Source organism: Prionailurus bengalensis, chromosome C1, assembly GCF_016509475.1.
Source record: "Prionailurus bengalensis isolate Pbe53 chromosome C1, Fcat_Pben_1.1_paternal_pri, whole genome shotgun sequence".
Classification (NCBI taxonomy): domain Eukaryota; kingdom Metazoa; phylum Chordata; class Mammalia; order Carnivora; family Felidae; genus Prionailurus; species Prionailurus bengalensis.
In genome coordinates, this window is record NC_057345.1 from 117,481,145 (window position 1) to 117,502,612 (window position 21,468).

Sequence of the window (21,468 nt, forward strand, 5' to 3'; positions counted from 1 at the left end):
CTCAAGGTTTTTCTGTACCTGATTATTGTTGTGTTGTTACAGGTTCTTTTCTCCTGAGAAGGTATAGTATTAACAGGGTTTTTGTTTAAATTGGACTTTCAGATTAGTCAAGAGGTGCTAACTTCTAATTCTAACTTCTAATAACCCTAACTGCTGGGTATGACTTGGGGACTTTGCCTTCAATCCTCTGCTCCGTGGTGCCCAAGATGGGACAGTCCCAGAGTAGTGGGGCTTCTAAACCCCTGTGTGTGCAGAAAGCAGCTGGCCAGCTGTTTCATTATTCCTGTCAGGAATTCCTTGCCTGTCCTACTTCTGCCTAGGAGTCATCTTTGGAATTTGTTCTTTCTCATTGTAGATTCACTGTGTATGGTAGCCCAAGGTGTTCCTGAATTATGTCTGATGTGTGCGCATTTAAAACATCTCACATCTGAAGTCATTGTTAAATTGCTCAGTATTGGACACCAGTAATAGAGTGAGTCATGTTCGTAGGAGGGCACAGTGGATCCTTTCTGAGTTTATTTGGCCCTCTGCTATTTACTCCTATTCTCTATTCATGTGGCATATCCCATGTGTGCCTTTAGCAAAACATCACACTGAGTCATAACGGCTGTTGGTTCTATATGTCTGTTCCCTGTGCTGGACTGTGGGCTCCAGAGTGAGAACCGTGACTTTCCTGTCTGCATCTCCGCTCCCGGCAGAGCACCTGCACACAGTTGTGCTTGGTGAATAACTGCTGAAGAGGTGAAGGAAGGAGAACGCGCATGCTGTGTTCTCCGTGTTCGGGGGAGGCGTCCTCTCCAGTAGCCTCCAGCGAGAGGAGGCTGATGCTTCTGGGCATCCGTCCAACTTTATTCTAGAAGTGACAGAGGGATTACTTTGAGACCAGACCACCTGTCGGCTGACCCTGTGCCCTGGACTTGAACTTCTAAGTTACAGAGAGGCTGTAGAGGACTTCGGGAGATTTTTAAAAACTGATACCACTCAGTGGAAGCATATCCCTAATCGGCTTTTTTTCTTTTCCTTGTAAATGCTGAATTTCTTTCCTGTGACCCTGAGAACACCGTTGTCGAGACCATCCCCAAGTCATCTTGACAAGGGGGCGGGTGAATCCTTTTGGAACGAACTCTAGGGAAGGTGATTTGGTTGGGCCTTGCCTTTCTCAGAAATGCCCATATAGTTTTTTCTGCTGTGTAACCTGAATTGTTGTATGCCTCTGAATAGCATTAAAAAAAAAAAAATCTGCTCCTGGGGTACCTGGTTGGCTCAGTCAGAAGAGCGTGTGGCTCTTGATCTCAGGGTCATGAGTTCATGCCCCATGGTGGGTGTAGAGATTACCTACGTAAATAAATTTAAAAACCGATTCCTGATTCTTTAGCCTCATGCATATGTTTTTGCAGGGCTTACTTTTTTACTCCCAGCATAACACAAGCAACGACGGTGTAAATAGCCGCCTTTTGTTGTGTGCCTGTGGTTTTTCTGTCTTTACATATATTGCCTGACCTGCATGAGATCCTTCAATCTAGCACAGGGACCCTGTGGGCTGCAAGGACAGGTGAAGCAAGCCCCTCTCCGATTGTGCGGACAGGGAGACCAGCTGGCTCATGTCACTGGGTGTGCTCTGGGAGGGCTCGCTGTGGCCTCTGGGGCACAGGCTTGGTGGTGCCCTCTCTGCCATCCCTCCGCCTCTTGCCCTGCTTTCTTCTGGTCTGCCTCACGGATAGGCGGGTTCCTCCATTTCGTTGGCCCCGGCACCTCTGGGCTTGCATCTACACAGCCCCGGTCCAGGAGAGGGAGGCTCTAGAATTAATTTACTGCGAAGGCCCCGGGCAGAGCCCTGAAGCTTTGGCCAGACCCGGGTCCAGCCTGCTCCCTGAGGCAGGGGTGAGGTCACTCTGAGGGGGGCGGGAGAAGGGTGAGCGCCTTCTGTACAAGAAGGAGGTTGTACTGGGCAGCCAACACTTGGGATGCTCCCTGTAGGTGGGCAGTATTATCCCTTTTTTTTCAGACGGGAAAACAGAAGCATGTGTCCATTTTCTTTACAAACCTTGAAGTTGGTCTTAATGAAAGTGCAGGCCGGTCACTGATAGCCCCGCCTTTGGACGGGCTCGCTGCCAGCGGTGCCTTTCCGCTCCCACAAAATCATCCTGGGGCCTCTCTGTGGTCCCCATACCTGCGTCTATTGTGAGCTCATTATCACCGCATAGACCAGAGAGCGGCGGCCAGACCGCTTTCCGTCCGAGACCCAAGGAAAAATGGGCCTTCATCTGAATCTGCAGAAGGCACGTGTCATTTACACCATGTGAACGTTTCACTTCTGCCAGGGCCTCTAAGGAGCAGGTTTGCCCCATGACCTCCTTACGTTGTTTCCCTTTCCGGTTTCCAATGGTGTTTTCTTTGCCTGCCTTCTCCCCGCTTTTTCCCTTTTTTAGCTCTTTGTAAAGGATTAGTAAAACTAAACAAATTTTTGCCTCTTCATCCTGCCTGTTCTTGCTTTAACTGCACTAGAGGTGTTATGGCTGAGATAGTCTTAAATGCCAGCCTAGCTTTCTTGGCTGAAGGAGTGGAAACGATCGCTTGCCATGAAGCATGATTGTGTTTCAGGTTCGCCTTTTCTGTGGTAGCGAGTGGGTTACCGGTGCCAGAAGGGCAGAAGTGGCCCTTGTTAGCACCCTTGTAGCTTCCATTATGCCATTTCCATTTTTTAAATGTTTGTTTATTTAATGAGTGCCAGCGGGGGAGGGGCAGAGAGAGCGAATCCCAAGCAGGCTCCGCACTGTCAGCGAAGAGCCCGACGTAGGGCTCCAACCCACGAACTGCAAGATCATGACCTGAGCCGAAACCAAGAGTTGGACGCTTAACTGACTGAGCCACTCGGGTGCCCCCTGCCATTTCCATTTTGTACTGTGAATTAGGCCAGTGTTTCCAGTCAGGTTCAGGCTTGTTATATCCCTTGTGCTCTGACAAAAGCATTTGTTAACTATTAACAGTGGAGAGGAATGGCATTTTGGGTTCAGGATATGGATATTGAAGGGTGTTTTCAGAGAGCATTATTAAAGGACTGATCCTATTTAATACGGATACATACTGACTGGACTTGGAGGGTACCCGTACCACACTTGCCATATTTTGAAGGGAAGGGAATGTAGAAACTTGGAAGGAAAGCAGTCTTTTGCCCTGCTACCCGGTTCGGGCAGTGTGGCTTGCATTTCTGTGCCTCTCTAGGCATCATCCAACTTTGTTTAAAATTAAAAGCTAGTGAGGACAAATGGACAAGAACTATAGTTTGGATAATGAGCAAAGTAACTTTTTATAAATCTTCTGATCCCTGAACGTGGGATGTCTTTTCATTTATTAGGTCTTTAGTTTCTCATAACAATGTTATGTAGTTTCCAGCCTACATGTCTTGGTACTGTTTTTAATTGAATTGTTTGATTTCATTTTTGGATCATTCATTGTTGAGGTACAGAAATACAATTCATTTTTCTGTATTGGTCTTGTATCCTGGCACCTTGCTGAGCTTATTTATTAATTCTGATAGTTTTTTTAAATAAATTCACCAAAACTTTCTTTTCAAAATTTTTTTCATTTTGAGAGAGAGAGCACGTGAGTGGGGGACAGTGGAAGAGGAGGGGAGAAAGAGAGACTCTTAAGCAGGCTCTGTGCTCCGTGTGGAGCCCAACATGGGGCTCGATCCCACGACCCTGGGATCATGACTGGAGTTGGACACTCAACTGCCTGAACTATCCAGGCAACGCTTTAGAACTTTCTGCATACAAGATCATGTTATCTCTGGCGGTGCTGGGTGCCTGGGTGGCTTAGTCGGTGAAGCGTCTGACTTTGGCTCAGGTCATGATCTCATGGTTCATGGGTTTGAGGCCCGCATCAGGCTCTGTGCTGATGGTTCAGAGCCTGGAGCCTGCCTTGTTTGGGTTCTGTGTCTTCATCTCTCTCTGCCCCTCCCCAACTCATGCTATCTCTGTCTCTCAAAAAAAAAATAAAATAATTAAAAATTAAAAAAAAAAAAAGATGTCATCTGTGAATTGAGATAGTTTTAGTTCTTTCTGTGTAATCTTGAGGTTTTTTTCTTTCTTTCCTGATTGCCCCTGCTAGAACCTTTAGTACAGCGTTGAATAAAAATGCAAGAGTAGGCATCTTGTCTTGTTCCTGATCTTGGGGGTAAAGTATCTAGTCTTCTGCCATTAGATACGATGTTAATAGTGTGTTTTGTGTGATTTCCCTTCTAATCTTTGTTGTGTTTTTAGCTTGAAAGCGTTTCATTTTGGTTATTGTCAAATACTTTATTGCATCTACTGAGCATGTGGTTTTGTCTTTTATTCCATTAATACAATGTATTAAACTGATTTATTTTTGTAATTTACATTCCTGAGATAAATTCCACTTGGCTATGATGATAATTCTTTTTGTGTTGCTGGATTTGATTTGCCTAGTACTTTGTGGAGGATTTTTATGTGGATATTTGTAAGAGATATTAATGATTGTGTGTTTAAGAAATTGTCTTAAGTGAATAACTTTTTTAAGTAAGCAAACGTCTGTTATAAGAATTAAAATAATGCACAGAAAGCACTTAGCACAGTGCTCAGCACATAGTAAGTGGCCAGTTTATATGAATTGCCTTTTTTTTTTTTGGTTGATTGCCATTTATTATCGTGACTCCAATCATAGGATTTTGAGTCAGACAGACATGGGCTTATTCCTCCTTCTAGTTAGCCATGTGACTTTGGGCCCGTTATGCCTGGATGCTTTAAGTTTTTTCACTTTCAAGAGTGGAGTGATGATAGTCTGAGAGCTGTCAGGAGGATTTGATGAGAATGTGCAAAGTAGCAAGTGCAGGGCCTGGCACGCACTTGTGCACATAGCCAGTAATAGGGTGAGATGGGGTGAAAGACACACGGCCACATAGCATGGAGAAGGGCATGGTTGGCTCTTCCTGGATGGAGCTGGGCAAGAACCCAGAGCATCAGCCAGCAGCAGACGAGTGTTTTCAGGAGTAACCTAGGAATATATCAGGCACATCAAGCAAGACTGCAGAAAGCAAAGCCTTGGATCTGTGAAAGATCAAGGAGCAAGAAATTTTGGGATATTTACAATAGCAGCCAGCCTTTGGGCTTATTATCAGGTCTCTGTGCAGCCTCTTTTGGGAATGCTAATTATATTCTAGTTACTAGGCTGCCACATTTCTTACTCCCTTGGAGGAGAATTTCCGTAACAAGGGAGTGGGTGAAAATGCAAGCCTGTCAGGAATATGAGCTTCCACAAAGTGACCCTGATTCAGTGAAACAGAGAGTTAGTTGTCTTTGCTTTCGAAAATGAGACGCTTCCTTCCCATCAGGCTTCCAGTAGTCAAAGCCTGCCTCTGGAGAGAAGTGGTTTAGGTCCTAGCCTTCCTGGCAGGTGGACAATGGAACAGACATTCCTTAGTTTCTGTGACATTTTGTTTGTCCTCATAGGTGAGTGTATAAATTTTCTAAATGGGCCATGTAATCCAAAGCTTGTAATTCTAGGTTCCAGACACTAAACTTGAAGTCTTGTCTTTAGACTGAGAGTTTCCCTGCCACTCCTGTTCCCAAACCTGTAGTCACAGTTGTGCATATACTGGTCTTTCTGATCATTTTTGACCCCTAGAATCTGTGGCTCGCCGCTTGATGCCTTTCCCTATCCAGCGTGATTCAAGTTCAATTCTGAGGCAACTGCGGCTCTACTTGGGCTTCTTCAGGGATTTCAGAACCTGAGTCCCTGAGGCTCATTGGACTTCTTCTGCCTTCCAGGCCGGCCACAGCCACCCTCCACCCTCCACCCTCCACCCTCCACCCTCCACCCAGCCCCTTGACCACAGTTCAAGACTCATGCAAAACAAGTTCACAGACATGTTTAGAAATCTGCTGGTTTCCTTCTGGGTACATGGATGACTGTGTTTGTTCTCTGGCCTTTTGTTTCTTCAAAGGGTCCTGTCTCTTCTGTGTTCTAAAATCTCTCTGGTGCCAGTGGCCCTTCTGGGCGTGTTGTTTTGCTGCTGTCTTTCATTCCACTGTGCCTACTAACTGGGTTGCCAGGGATGCGGTGATAGAGAGTTAGATGAAAATTGCACTGTCACTCCGTAAGAACTTGATGAGTCATTTAAAAACGTCTTGTCCCAGTGCTGTAAAAGGGGGGGTGCGGGGCGGCGGGGAATGGAGCCCAGGTGATAGAAAGGATTAAAAGGCTAGGAACTGAAGGTTCAATTAGCCTGTTCCAGGTTTCTGCCACAGACTGTCCAGTGACAGTAGTGACCCTCAGATGATACTCTTTGCAGTGGAGGCTAGAGGTAGAATCAGTTAGTTACTCCTTCGGGCTCAGGGAGACCATTTTCCTGTGTAACATATGTTGTCATAACAGTGTGAAAAAATTTTAAACTAATGTAAGTGGCACAAGCTAGCATAGCTAAAAATACTCATTTTCACATGTTTTTGTCTTAAAGGTAGGAAAAAAGGTTGTATCCTAACGTTTGTCTGCTCAGCTGAAACCCTGACAAAAAGGGGGTTTAAATGACAAGTAGAGTTCTGTATGGGCTGCTTAGTTGTTGAGAAAGCACTCTGTTGGAACCTGGGCCTTGGAGGCTCCTCCGGGGCTGTATCCAGAGTGGATCCTTTCTGTGACCACAGCCAGACACAGATACGAGTACAGCTTCTCTGTCCAGTTAAGGAAGAACATGTTCTATAGAAGAGAATTTCCTAGTTAATTGGAATTGGTACTTTTCCGAGGGCCTAACCTCCTTTTTAATTTGACTTTAATTTCTGGGTGTTCAAAACTCTGGGAAGCACAGGGCAGACTTATTTTGTGTTGGTTTTCACATGAGAGGCCCAGTTGGCTGTTATTCTCCAAACACCTTTTCGGGTGAAGTATCTCAATGTAAAGCAGTGTGTCCAGCTGCTAATCTGGAAAACGAATACATTCTCTTCCCTTTCCCCCTGGATTTCTAATTCCAACAGAACATGTGAATTACTTTCTCTGTTAGTACACAGGTCACATGGAGACCATTGAATCTTGACGGTACAGGCTTGCGGTTGGGAGCCACCACTGCTGTGCTCTCAGGCTGCGTGACTGTGATTCGACCTCTGTGCTGATGCTGGCATTCGGAGCAGTTTGGGTTCGGGGGTTTTTCTAGTCGCGTGTTTGCTTTTTTTACCTTCTGTGTAGCTATCGGGCTTTCAACTGTCACTTGTCATTAACATCACTGTGCTTAACACCCATGCCCCCTTCTCACTGTTCCTATACTTAGTTGCTTCTAATCTGGTTGGGGGTGGGGGGAGGGGAACAACGATAAGAAAGTGTGCTAGATTTTATTTCCAAAGGGAGTAAATAAAAAGACTGATTGGGACTCTTAAAGCTCATTTAAAAAAAACTCAACACTGGCTGCTCGGTGACCCTTTCCCCCACCTCCCTTCGTAGGGAGGCGTTTCCATGCAGACATTCGTGAAGAAACACACTCCTCCTCGGGGCATCACATCATTATGTGACCTCTTGAGTACATTTGGCCAAGTTATAATTCACTGTTAGAAATACAAGCCCGCTGAGGGCCGAATCTGCACTGCTTCCGTTCTCTTCGCGCTTTGCCAGTGTCCGCCTGGCATCCCCCTACTGCAGCCCGTAGCCCAAGCCCCGCGTTCCTTTGCCAACAGGCATCCTTCCTCTGGCTGCCAGGTTACCTGCCCAGGACAGGAGGATGTCAAAAGAATAGAAACTAAATGTTGAGGGCTTTTATGTTTGCTTTACACAGCCAGTTGTCCCTCACAGGTATTAAAATATGAGGAGAAAGTCTTCTTATCCACCTGATTACAATCTCCCGTGCGCTTCATTCTGTTGTAGATCCACGTGTTCGGTTGGTATCATTTTCCCTTTGCCTGAAGATCTCCCTTGAACATTTCTTAGGAGTGCAGGTCTCGTGGTGATGAATTCTTTTTTTTTTTTTTTTTTTTGGTGTTGTCTGAGTACATTTTTATTTAGCCTTTTTAAAAATTTATTTACTTTTACTTTTTTAAAATGTTTATTTATTTTTGAGAGAAGGAGAGACAGAGCGTGAGCAGGGGAGGGGCAGAGAGAGAAGGAGACACAGAATCAGAAGCAGGCTCCAGGCTCTGAGCTGTCAGTACACAGCCCGACGCGGGGCTCGAACTCACAAACTGTGAGATCATGACCTGAACCGAACGACTGAGCCACCAGGATGCCCCTAGCCTTTATTTTTAGAAGATAAATTTTTGGTGGATAGAGAATTCTAGGTTAATACTTTCTTGTCACCATTTTCAAGATGCTGTTCCTTTGTCTTTTGGCACACACAGTTTCTGATGAAGCCCACTGTCATTTTGTTCCTGTGTAGGTATTGTGTCTTTTTTTTCTCTCTGGCTCCTGCGGGAAGTACAATTTCATGTGTGTTGGATGCTTGTTACTATCCCACAGGTCTGAGTTTCTATTCTCATTTACTTTTCTCAGGCTTTCTTCTTTTCTTAATTTTGGTTAAATTTTATTGCTAGGTGTTTAAATTCCCTGTTTGTTTGTTTTTTTTCCCAGCTGATGGTGTCTAATCTGCATTTATCCCATTCAGTGAAATTTTCATTTCAGATACTGTGTTTTCTTAATTTCCAGAAGTTCTATTTGGTCCTTTTAATAAAAAACCTTAGGAGCGCCTGGGTGGCTTAGTTAAGCGCCCAACTTCAACTCAGGTCACGATTCCGCAGTTTGTGGGTGCGGGCCCTGCATCAGGCTCTGTGCTGACAGCTCAGAGCCTGGAGCCTGCTTTGGATTCTGTGTCTCCCTCTCTCTTTGCCCTTCCCCGGCTAGTGCTCTGTGTCTGTCTCTCAAAAATGAATAAAAATGTTAAAATTTTTTTTTAAAAAACCTTCTTTCTCATTATATCTATTTGTTCTTTTAATATTTGGACACAGTTGTAGCAGTTTTAATATTCTTACCTGCTGGTTCCATCATCTTTGCCATTTCTTAATTGGTTACTATTTTCTGATGTTTTTTTCCCTCCTGATTGTGTGCCACATTTTTCTGTTTCTCCTTCTCTTGATGAAATTTTGATTAGGTGTTGTGTATTGTGAATGCTATATTGTCAAGTGTCTGCATTTGTTATGTTCCTTTAAAGAATGTTCTGCTTTGCTTTGGCAGAGCAGTTTTTTTTCGTTTGTTCGTTTGTTTTAAGAGAAAGAGAGCATTCGCATGCACGTGGGCATGTGGTGGGAAGGGGCAGAGGGAGAGAGAGCGAGAAAGAGAGATTGAGAGAGAGATAGAGAAAATCCCAAGTAGGCTCCACACTCAGCATGGAGCCCTACATGGGGCTGGATCCCACAAACCTGGGATCTCATGACCTGAGGTGAAATCAAGAGTCAGACCTCAACTGGCTGAGCCACGCAGGCGCCCCTGGCAGAGCGGTTTTAAGTTACTTGCACGTCTAACCCCCTTGAGGCCTGTTTTTAAACTTTGATAGGGTAGGCTTAATGTAACCTTCCCTCCAGAAATAGTTCAGCCCTACTATTAAGGTCTGCCCTTGCAGTGTCTCACTGAGTGCCTTGGGTGAGTCTCCAAGAACATTCTACTCTGGTGCTGGAACACTGACCTACTTTGTGCAGACATTGGGAATTGTTCAGTTTATAGCTTCCTGGTCATTTTTCGCCTTCCCTTGTGTGCGGAATTGTACTCCCACATGATGGCCTAGAACTTGGTACATTTCTAGAGCTCTCATTTTGTGTAGCTTCCTGTTTCCTAGCACTCTGCCTGTACCTTACGGCCCGGCCCCTCAGCGTCCCTGAGCTCTGATTTCCGTTTTCTCAACTTGCCGAGGCTTCTAGGTTCAATTTAGGGTCTCGTTCCTTGTACTTGGTGGTCTGGGAATTATCTCCAGGCGGGAAGTTGGGTGACTATGTAGCTCACCTGGTTTGTTTCCCTCTCAGGGCTCACAGTTCTGCACTGTCCCTTGTCCCATCTGAAATAGTTGTTTTATGTACCCTGTCTGGTTTCTGGCTATTTGCTGAAAGAGGTTGAGTTTGGTCCTTGAAAATCCATCATTGCTTCAATAGAGAAATCCCAGGAAATCCAGTGACCTGAGCCCTCTGAAAATAATTTCCACTAAGTGAATATAGTTCTCAGTGGAGTGCCTGCCCATGTTAGAAAAATTACACAGACTTTACATGAATTTCTGAGTGAAGCATGATGGTGTCTTCACTTCCCCTGTTCATTATGCACCTTTCCCAGAGACTTGAACTGTTCCTGTAGTGATTAGAGCTCCCCTGAGGGCGGATGGGCTGAGAACAGGTCTTGTCACTGCTAATACTGGCAGCGCTCAGTGGTTGACCTTCTCTTTGGGTTGTTTTCGTTCTTTACATCAGACTCAGTTTTACTCTTGGAAGGGACCTTGTTAATATGCTTACAGTCCAAGAATCACCTTTTGAATCCACATAGGTAAGTCGATACTAATAGACCAGTGAATATCTGAATCAGTGGGAAAGTGATGTGTGTATTAAAGGAACCATCTGTGAAAGAGGATTGCTTGATAAGGTGATCTAGGAAATTTAAAGGAATGTTGAAGGCAGGTAATTTGCACAAGGATATGCATTTAGAAGGATGGATCAGCTCCCAACAGCGTCGAATAAAAGAAGCCGTGTAGTTTGAAGTGGATTGTTGGTGAGTTGTGAGAAACAGTAGGGTCATGATTAGACACCGGACTTGACTGTTGATAGTTGAACCAAGCAGCCAACAAGTCAAGAAAACAGGCTTGTATTTGTGTTTTCTGTTCGACATTTATTTACTTCAGATGTGTTGGAAAAGATCTAGCTCCCTTATTCAGAAATCGTGAATATTGCCAGCTACAGATGTTTGTTTCCTTTATTTTAAATTACTCTTGGTTCTCTGTTTAAGCCTCCTGAATGACTCACAGTTGCTGTATAAGCCCATGGTACTCTGTATAAGTGCACCATGATGGCGTTAATTGTGTCATCCGAATGTTGTTCCTAAATATGTTCATTATTTTAAAAGCCCAAAGATGTTTTTTTCTTTTTCTTTCTTTTTTCTTTTTTTAAAGGTCTGTTTGAGAGAGAGAGTGTGCGCAAGCAGGAGAGGGGCAGAGAGAGAGGGAGAATCCCAAGCAGGTTCAGTGTGGTCAGTGTGCAGAGCTTGAACTCAGGAAACCAGGAGCTCATGGCCTGAGACGAAATCCAGAGTCGGATGCTTAACCGACTGAGCCACTCAGGCGCCCTTTTCTTTTTTCTTTTTAATTTTAAATGCAACCTAAGCAATATTCCTTGGATCCACTAATGCTTAGAAAATTTTGGAATTAATGAAGAAACAGTGCTCAACTCCAACAAAAGAGAAATGAAACATTGACGAGGAAGCATTTATTTCCACCTGTCAAACTGGTTGACATTTAAAAATGGTCATATTGTGTTGGCAGAGGTGTGACCAGTTGGGCACTTCTTTGAACTTCCAGGGGAAAAAAAAATACATGACCTCTCTGAAAATAAATTTGGCAGTGTATACTAAAAATTTTAATACTCTCTGACTCAGTAGGTATTGCTTCTAGGTTTTGGTTTTTTTCTTAAAATTGTGATAAATTTAAACAGAAATGCCAGTAGGAAGGTGTTTGTTGCAATGTTATTTCTAATGGTGACGTATTGGAACTACTCTGAATGCCTAACAAGACCATTTCAGTTGTGATATTTTCTCATCACAGAGTACCATGCAACCACTAAGACAGCATTTACAAAGAATATTTTATCACCTGGGAAAATGCGCATATTTGAAATAAGCAAAATGCCAAATGATGTATAGTCTCGCATCAGCTGTTATTAAAAAAAAAATGCATGCAAGAAAGGTCAGAAATATGCCAAAATGTTGAAGTAATTGTATGAAGTGGTGGTTTTATGAGAGGTTGTTTTCTTCTTTATGTTTTCTCTGTTTTCCAAAATTGGAGCCAGGAGAGCATTCTAGATATGTGAAAGCAAACATGATGTTTGTATCTGCATTCTGGACTTACCTAAGGCCTCTCTAGACCCCGGACTGACACCTCACATCCCAAGAGTAGGCACACCGTTCATCTCTAAGGCTAGTTTGTTGTTTTACATTCGGGTGGAAAAAGTACCTTTTTTTTTTTTTTTTTTAAACAATGATTTCTCTGCTTACTCTTCAGATAAAAATTTTGATGATGAAGATTCTGTGGATGGTAATAGACCTTCCTCTGCTAGTTCTACATCATCCAAAGCTCCACCCAGCTCAAGGAGAAACGTTGGAATGGGGACCACCCGCCGGCTTGGTTCCTCCTCTCTTGGATCCAAGTCTTCAGGTAAGACCACCGTGTGGGGTGCTGTAGAGTCAGCTCTGCCAGCTCTTAAAACCAGATGTACTGCCTTCCGTGTCTGTCCTTCAGGGATGAAGTGGTCCTGTTTGCAGTATGTTTCTACTCACTGTGATTTATGTCAGCACTGTGCTGTCCGTGCTGATAGGGTAGAAGTTTGAGTCGCTGTGTTGCCATGGGTTGGTAAGGGGGGAGCCGGTAGGAGAATATGGCTAGCTCAGAGGCCAGCATAGCTAGGAGCCAGGACAGGAGTGCACCCTGATGGCTTTATTCGTCCATGAGGCTCCAGCGATGGCCTGCAATTACCATGGGGACTTTTTTGTCAGTTTCTGTCTACCAACACTGAGACTTCCCAGAAGTCAGATGGTGTGCCTTCTGTGTTTTGTTCCTACGAGTAGCATTATTCCTTGTGAAACCGGAATGGATGTTGACCTAAGTAAATGGTAGGGCTCAGCTCCCTAAAGCTTTGAACATTGATTTACAAAGATACCTTAGTCTCAGTCTCTCCTCTGCCACTCCCCAATGCAGACGATTTGAGTCCTTGTTATATACAACTTGCATTTTGCTGTCACATGTAAAATTGACACACAGATCTCTTCGCTTTACATTGTGTGGCCTCTGCCTTTAGAACTGGTTGTTAGCACCGGGCTTTTGAGCTTGGCTGGATGAGCTAAGTTAAAACAGCGGGAAGGATTGACTTAGAATGCCGCCTCCTGGTGTTCTTTCTGGCCTGCTGAACTGGCCCTAGAGTGTTGGGGTCGTGCCTCTGTCAGCTTGGTGCCTCTGCTGCCAGCTTCTCTCTCCATGTTAAGTAGCTGCGCTGATGGCTGACATGGGTGTTCACACCACAGATGGCAGGAGGAAAAAGCTGTGCCTTTGTTGGTGTTCTTAGTCCTTTCTATCTGTGTTTTTGTTTATGTTTTTGTTTTTGGTGCGTTAAAATTTTTTTTTTTTAATAATTGAGTTTAAATTCACAAAACATCAAATTAACCATTTATTTATTTTTAATAAGTTTCTAAAAGTTTACTTATTTATTTTTGAGAGAGAGAGGCATGCTGGCAGGGGAGGGGCAGAGAGAGGAAGAGGGAGAATACCAAGCAGACTCTGCAGGGTTGGCATGAAGCCTGATACGGGGCTCGAACTCATGAAACTGCGAGATCACAACCTGAGCTGAAATCAAACGTCAGATGCTCAACTGACTGAGCCACTCAGGTGCCCCAAATTAACCATTTTAAAGGTAACCATCCAGTGGCATTTCATGTATTCACAGTATTGTGCAGCCACCACCTGTGCCTAGTTCCAGAAAAGCTTTTCCACTCTTGAAAGGAAGCCCCGGACCCTTTAAACAGTCGCACCCCATTTCTTCCTTCCCCCAGCCCCTGGTGATCAGCAGTCTGCATTTTGCCTCTAGGCACTTGCCTGTTCTAGGTATTTCAGAGAAATGGAGTCATGTAAATGTGATCTTTTGTGTCTGGCTCCTTTCATGTAGGGTAATGTTTTTACAGTTCATCTGTGTTACAGCACGTACCCAGTATTTCATTCCTCTATGACTGAACCACCTTTCTCATCTTTCATTGGAAAAATCTATTCTTGGGAGGCATCAGTTCCACAAATGAGGCTTAGAAATTTCTACATCATTAGACCCCTTTGATTTCCTTCCCATCCCACACCCATACCCCTTCCAAAAGTCCCGGCTCTAGATTATGTAGAGATCTTGGCCCTGCTCTTACCCTTTTTTCTATTTTGTTTAAACACCGCAGTCATGAATTTCCTTGTTGACTCCTCCTTGTCTGATTCTGGGGCTCGTGGACCATGGTTGGTCTCTGAGTCCCTTTACGTATGTGGGTACGTGATGCAGCACTTATCCAGAGCAGCGTTCCGGACCTGTCTGCTCAGGGGGATTCAGTCTTTGTACCAAAACAGGTACTGAGCACCAAGTGATGGTGTGATGTTACTGTCATGTGACCACAGCTATGAACTCGGTGTGAGGAATCTTCATTGAAAGTGAGGACATGCATTTATTGCTCCCAGAATCGTCTTTAAAGCCTTGTCTACTTTTGAGGACCCTAAACACCAAATAACTTGTCTGCAAAGAAACACTAGAAAAGCACTCAGACTAATCAGTGTAATTCATTTTTTTAAATATGGAATTTATTGTCAAATTGGTTTCTATCAGTGTGAATCATTAACAATGAGGGTTTCAAGGGTGATCTTAAACCCCAATTTTAAAACCTTTATTCTGAAAAAACAAAAAAAGATTTGACAAAATGTCACATGATCTTCATGTGTGAAGTAGAGTTCATGTTAGCGAAAGAAAAAACTCTCTCTCAAATGATAGCAATTAACCTTTAAGTATACAGAGCCTCTTACAAGACCTTTAGGAGGGAAAATTCTTACTAGTGCATAAGTAAAAAATTGACCCAGTTACCATGTGTTCAAGGAAATGGAAATGTTTTGAGAGTAATACAAAGTTGAAATGAAATGTTAAATTCTTGAGCACTTATTTGAATATTTCACAAATTTGTTATACTAGATGCCTAAAAATAACATAACCTAATTTATTCCCCGAAGGATTAAATTTTCTATTATATACCTGTTTATTAGATTAATATACAACTGCAGTATAATTGATGTATGTCGCTTAAAGGCTAACTGTCCTCCTTAACACGTAGTCTCTTTAAGTGACTTTACACTAACGTATGCAGTATTGTAGAATCATGACATTTCATCTCTATATTCAGAGTTAGTAATGTTTGTCAGTTCCACAACACTCTAAATTTTTATTAAGGCTTGTAACAAAGCCACAAATCTTCCATAATGTAATGGGGATTGTGTGTGTTCAGACTACCCCTGTGCACACCATTCACGTTTTGAAAACCAATCTTATTTATAGCTGCAAAAGAAGGAGCTGGTGCTGTTGATGAAGAGGACTTTATTAAAGCATTTGATGACGTACCTGTAGTACAGGTGAGTGAGAATATTCGAGTTTGATTAAAAACAGGTAGGCTTACTCGTCAAATTTTAGTTTTCAGATACATGATATGTGAGGCCCCCTTCTAGGTGAGGTATTTTTACCTCTTAAGACCTACTGCAGGTCTGCACTTGCAGATGAGAGGACATCAGTGCCTTGTATTGCTAAAATGCACAGCAGAAGTGAAGTGATCTTTCAGTAGGGACTGGAGAGAAGTTGCTTGCTTGATCTAGTAGTACGTTTGTGGCTTAGGTCACGTAAATGAAAAAGAAAATCAATGACTAGGTGTGAGAACAAAGAACCATGCCTAGAAAAATTTGTAAATTTCAAGGACTGCGATGTCTGAAAAGCTATAAAGAACAGATTAATCAAAGCTCAAGTTTATGCCACCTTGATGCTTCATTTAAGTGCCTAACAGACGAAGCAGGGATTACTTATACGTTTGGAGTATGCACATTTTAAGTGCTTTGTGCCTCAGTGTCCTTTGTTGTTGACTGGGGGCTAATAACACTTGTCCTCAGCCTGCATCGAATGTGGTGCTCTGCCTGCGTGAGTCACTTGTTACCTGTTGCCTGGTTGCCATAAGTACCATAAGTCAGATAACCGGCACCATAGGCTCAGCTTGGGTTCAGCCTTACCTTAAGTCCTTGACCTTCCAAGCTTGCATCACTGTTGGTTGATTATTCCCCTACCTACCTTATTAGTAAGATGTAAGCGTAAATGAGAAAGAAGATTTGAAGAGAGTGTTGAAGTTACGTGTAAAATGTGGTGTTCTAAATAATACTAAGAGTAATAAAGGCCTTGTGCATCACTGACAATTCCCCAGTCGGCTCCTTTCTCTTCTGTGCATGAGACCATCTGTTAAGTTTACGGTGAAGCTGTGCTCAAAGCATGGTTATCTGTACTTGAGCATCAAATCTCGTGGGTATATATTCCCAATGGGAAGGAAGCTCATTCGAAGACAGATGTATCTGGAGGTTATCTCATAAGTCCTTCTGAAAAATGAAATTACTAAGTATTCTTGACTTTCTGTAATTAAAAACTAACCTTTGTTGATTCTGTAAATTTTCTTACATTGGTTGTAAATTAATTTTGCTTACAGATTTATTCCAGCCGAGACCTGGAGGAGTCCATAAACAAGATTAGGGAAATATTATCTGATGACAAGCATGATTGGGAGCAAAGAGTAAATGCTGTAAGCCGTTGACTTCATGTGATTACATTTTCATTAGATTTATTTCAATGTTCTAAATACTGAATTATGCAATTGGGGTATAGCTCTGATGAATTTTAAGTAGTAAATGTTTTAAATATAAATCACCATATTTACACTTACCCTTTTAGTAGAGTACCTCATTTCTCTTCCTGTTTCTAAAACGGGCCAACCTGTGCCTTTAAGTATATCCTGTACTTTTAAAAAAGATGTAATGTGGAACGTCTGGAGACAGCCTCCACTCTTGCCTTAGTCCAGATTTAATTGTGACTGTTGGCCAGTAAGTTGGCTTTTCTTAGTGGCATTTTCAGGGTGTGTCCGTCTCTTCCTTTCTTTCTTCCTATCACTTGTTGGAAAGTTCTCTCCCTCTGTTTAAAAAATGGATTAATGAAATGTGAGGGGAGCGTTACAGTGAAGGTATATCTTATCTGAGGAAAGCTGTTTTACAGCGGTTGGCTGGGCAGGAAGCAAGGCTGTGAAATGACTGCTACGTTCCATTCAACTCAGACTAACCTTTTAGTAATGATACACTGGAGGATACTATATAAAAGACTGTAGGATCGCTTCTTCCTTCGAGTCATTTAACGGATAGCAGCTGGAGTTGGGTATTGGGGAAGGTAAGCTTTAGGGGAGGAGCAAAAATGTTTACAAGTAAAATATCTATTTTGTAGAATTGTGAGATATACTACATTTGAAACTTCTTACTTGTGATATGTGGGTTTGTTCAGTATGGTAGCAGGTACTGAATTGGCTGAATTCTTTTGGGAAAACTTTTGAGATCAGTTAACTTTGATGTTGATTTCTCACAGTTGTTGGCTTCAGTTGTTTTATATATCCTGTTTTAAGGATTGTTGTGTGTATCTCTTAATTTTTTCCATTCCACCAGCTGAAAAAGATCAGATCTTTACTTTTGGCTGGTGCCGCCGAGTACGATAACTTCTTTCAACATCTGCGTCTTTTGGACGGAGCCTTTAAACTATCTGCTAAGGACCTGCGGTCTCAGGTAGTGCGGGAAGCTTGCATCACATTGGGGTAAGGACTGCCACGCTTTAGATTCTCACACATCCTCAAATAGTCTCACTGCAGCGCTTCAGAGATGGTTCGTTGAATGTGCCCAGCAGGTCCCTTTAATGTACCTTCTGACTAGTCTCCAGGACCTATTCCATTTATTCTTCTGTTGGTGCTTTTATAGTATTACAATATTTCCTGCCCAATTACCTAAAGTTTGACAGATTTTAAATGTTATTCAGTGACTTGGCTCTGAAGCCTCTATTTTAAACTCGAAGCAATTATTATTAATAATTTTAGTATATGTGCTGCCGAAGCGAGCACAATTATTATTAATAATACGAAAAAAGAAATAATATAAACTTCTGTCTCTTGGCTTTTTCATTGATTTTGCTGGCAGGATATAGCATGATTATCAAAGTTTTTGTTTGTTTCTAGAAGAGTACTGTATCTATAAAGTTACAAGTCAAAGGCAGATAGGACAGTAAAGTTTTACCCTAGCTAAAACTGTATCAGTGTTTGCAGCTGGAACTTCTGTGTTGAAAAGTATGTCAGAATGTCAAAAGAAGCAGCAACAGCAAGGAGGTACTGCAGCTGTCTACAGTTTTGGCTGGGATCAGATATGGAAGCGTGTATAATACATGTGAAAGGTTTTTAACAGGGCAAAAGGAAAAGAGGGTGAGGGAGCTCTCTCAGTTCTACACTTAATTGGTATATGACCAATTTGTCTTTTGCTGTTTTTTAAAGAAATTTTTAACGTTATATTTATTTTTGAGAGAGAGAGAGAGAGAGAGAGCGTGCTCACGTGGGGGGAGGGCATCGAGGGGGGAGGTGGACAGAGGATCCAAAGCAGGCTCCACACTGACGGCAGTGAGCCCGATGCGGGGCTTGAACTCACAAACTGCGAATGATCGTGACCTGAGTCAAAGTCCAGACCTCAACCGACTGAGCCACCCAGGCGCCCCTGTCTTTTGCTGTTTTAAGACTAATTAGTTGGAAATGATTTATTTAAAAGAAATGAAAGGAACGAGCTCATGGGCTAATGTCTTTTGGCCAAGTCCACAGCATGCACACGCGAAGTGGTTTTTTTTTTTTTTAATTTTTTTTTCAACGTTTTTATTTATTTTTGGGACAGAGAGAGACAGAGCATGAACGGGGGAGGGGCAGAGAGAGAGGGAGACACAGAATCGGAAACAGGCTCCAGGCTCCGAGCCATCAGCCCAGAGCCTGACGCGGGGCTCGAACTCCCGGACCGCGAGATCGTGACCTGGCTGAAGTCAGAGGCTTAACCGACTGCGCCACCCAGGCACCCCACGAAGTGTTTTTAAAGTGTCTTATGTAGACACTTGCCTTTTATCTCTAGATAACTTTAAAGGAAAGCCTTACAGAATGTTAAGAGGTTTATATTGTTTCACTGTTTGCAAGGGATACAGCTACAGTGCAGTGTTCATTTCTTGTTGTAGGCATCTGTCATCAGTTCTGGGAAATAAATTTGACCATGGAGCTGAAGCCATTATGCCAACTATCTTTAATTTAATTCCAAACAGTGCCAAAATTATGGCCACTTCCGGTGTTGTAGCTGTTAGGTTAATCATTCGGGTAAGTATATTTTGGGGCCATACATAGAATAAGCAAGTGGTAATAAACGATGGTTGATAAGCAGTACTAGAGGCATTTTTCATTAGCAACATTATGTACAGTTGGAACTATGTTGTATATACGAATCAGCCTCCCCCCTCCTTAATTATCTATAGGAGTCTTTTTTTTTTTAATACTCCATAATGTGAATTATGAATATGGTGTACCTACTCATGTGTTGATTATTTACTCATCGTTGGCTTTAAATATTTGAATATCTGTATCTGCTTCTGGGGTTACACTTGGTTCTTTACTCCCAGTCATTCCACTTTAGGTATTTGTGTTTGTGGCTTTGTTACTCACCTAAAGTTTTTATTTAATTACTTGTGTTTAAGCCCAGGAACAAAATACTCTTTTCAGGTTTCTAAACACTCATTATTTAAATTTAAATAATTATCCAAGTAACTTATATACACGTTCCCAGTAAAACCTGATAGCTCACAAAGGCTTAAAATGAACATTCTCCACATCACCTTCTCCCCACCTTCAAGTCCCTTTTCCCCAGAGGCAACCCTTGAAACTGGGACGTGGTGATGCTAAAACCTATCCAGAATATTCCTGATTAAATCATTGTGGGTTACTTATTTGTATTATTTTTAGTTCTGTTTGCACTGCCTACTTGAAATATTAAACCCAAAGCCATCATTGAACATTCCCATTGAAACAGCATCAAAACACGTTGCTCTGCTGACCGCTATTGAACTCACTTAGATCTCCACTGCCGGATTATTTAGACTTCCCACCAGTCATTTGTTTTGCTGTTAGATTTATTTACATATCATCGGCTGGTCTGTTCAGGCTCTGTGAATTTTGTCATGGCCTTTGGCAATATCCAGTGCAATTTTTTTTCCTTTTTAAGCTCAGCGACATTCTAATCTGAATATTTATGTGCTTTAGGTAGTTTAGTAATGAAGTGGTTGTCTTAGTTTTTAGTTTTGTATTTTCAGGTGTTCACCTCCGTTTCTGTTCTTCTCTGCAGCACACACACATCCCTAGGCTAATACCTGTCATAACAAGCAACTGTACCTCTAAGTCTGTCGCAGTTAGAAGGTAAATTTTTAAACAGCTTCCTCATTATTTTTGAATTGTTTAAAAACCAAAATAAGTTCCAAACCTCCGTCCATGGAAACAAGTTCATGTTTGAGATGTTAAAATTATTTTAAGATCACTGCAGTAAATGCCTTTGGATTAAGGGATCATGATCTACATAGTCTGGAAAATAAATTTGGACAACCTCCATTATTTTGTGTGTATGTGAGAAAGAGAGGAGAGGGAGAGAGAGAGAGAACACGTGTGTCTGTGTGTGAGTTTATGAAAGGGGGCTCTGGAGAGAGTGGGGTAGAAGATGGCCTGTACATTTTTTCTAAGATAGTCCCTCTACTTAAATTGTTGGTATACCCCTTCTCTGAATGAAAGTGGTAATTGCACACAAGGGAAAAAAAAACATTATAAAAATTAACGGTAGATCTTTACTATTGACATGGGTAGGAGGAGGTATATGTTGTCTCTGTCTTCTGACAGTGATTTCTGAGATTCTGAATCCCAACCAAGAGAGAGACCAACTATCCAGGAGATACCGTAGCTAGCTAGCCCTTTGTTCCCAAGTCCCTGCCTAGTCTTGTGTCCACATGAGCTGCCATAGATCACATCCCAGGAGTAGGGCCTCTTCTAGCTGGGATCTGTGGTTCTTGACTGTTGAGAATCTAATAAAATCTGTGGCCCCTCTTCCCAAGAAAATGTAAACACACAGAATATTTTATGTAGATTTTGAAGGGATTCATGGACACCAGTGGATATTCAGTGGACCGTATCAGGAGCTTCCTAGGGTGAATTCATGGTTGGCCTGGGCAGCAGTCTCTTGACCACATTCCTGGAGTTCTTTGTCCGATCCTAGCCCAGTGAAAGAGCCCTTCAGTCTAAGCTTGGAACCCAGCTTACTTTTGCTGCCCGCCATTTCCCTCCTTTTCTGGCATGTCACGTTGGTCCTGCTGGGTTTCCACAGTAGGGGAGCCTGCTAAGCGTGAGGCGGCCCCATAGCCATCTTATTAACAGCTCTGTGAAAGTCATGAGGGAGGAGGGGAATCATCCACCTTTGTAAAGCCAGGAAGGAAGAAATTGGCACCTTCCACTGAAAAAGCTTCATCTCTAACCGCATGGCTCACTTGTATATCACTGAGGAATGCAATCTACCCTTGACCTGCAGTCCAGCGTCTCCTTCTAGAGATGAGAGGGTGAAGTCAGCAGGAGAGAGGGATGGTAGTGAACTTCAGAACCTGGCAGACTGCAGCTGAAGCATTA

At 42.7% G+C, this 21,468-nt stretch overlaps 1 protein-coding gene across 29 annotated transcripts in view; it reads left to right on the forward strand.

Annotated features, from left to right (window-relative positions):
- CLASP1 (cytoplasmic linker associated protein 1) overlaps nt 1-21,468 on the forward strand; it is a 276,145-nt gene that overhangs the window by 137,976 nt on the left and 116,701 nt on the right. For all 29 annotated transcript variants that reach the window (XM_043576525.1, XM_043576524.1, XM_043576531.1 and 26 more), the window contains exons 9-14: nt 12,176-12,328; nt 15,234-15,307; nt 16,414-16,506; nt 17,411-17,556; nt 18,996-19,131; nt 20,150-20,220. In XM_043576525.1, the coding sequence (XP_043432460.1) occupies nt 12,176-12,328; nt 15,234-15,307; nt 16,414-16,506; nt 17,411-17,556; nt 18,996-19,131; nt 20,150-20,220 (673 nt within the window). The remainder of the gene's footprint in view (nt 1-12,175; nt 12,329-15,233; nt 15,308-16,413; nt 16,507-17,410; nt 17,557-18,995; nt 19,132-20,149; nt 20,221-21,468) is intronic.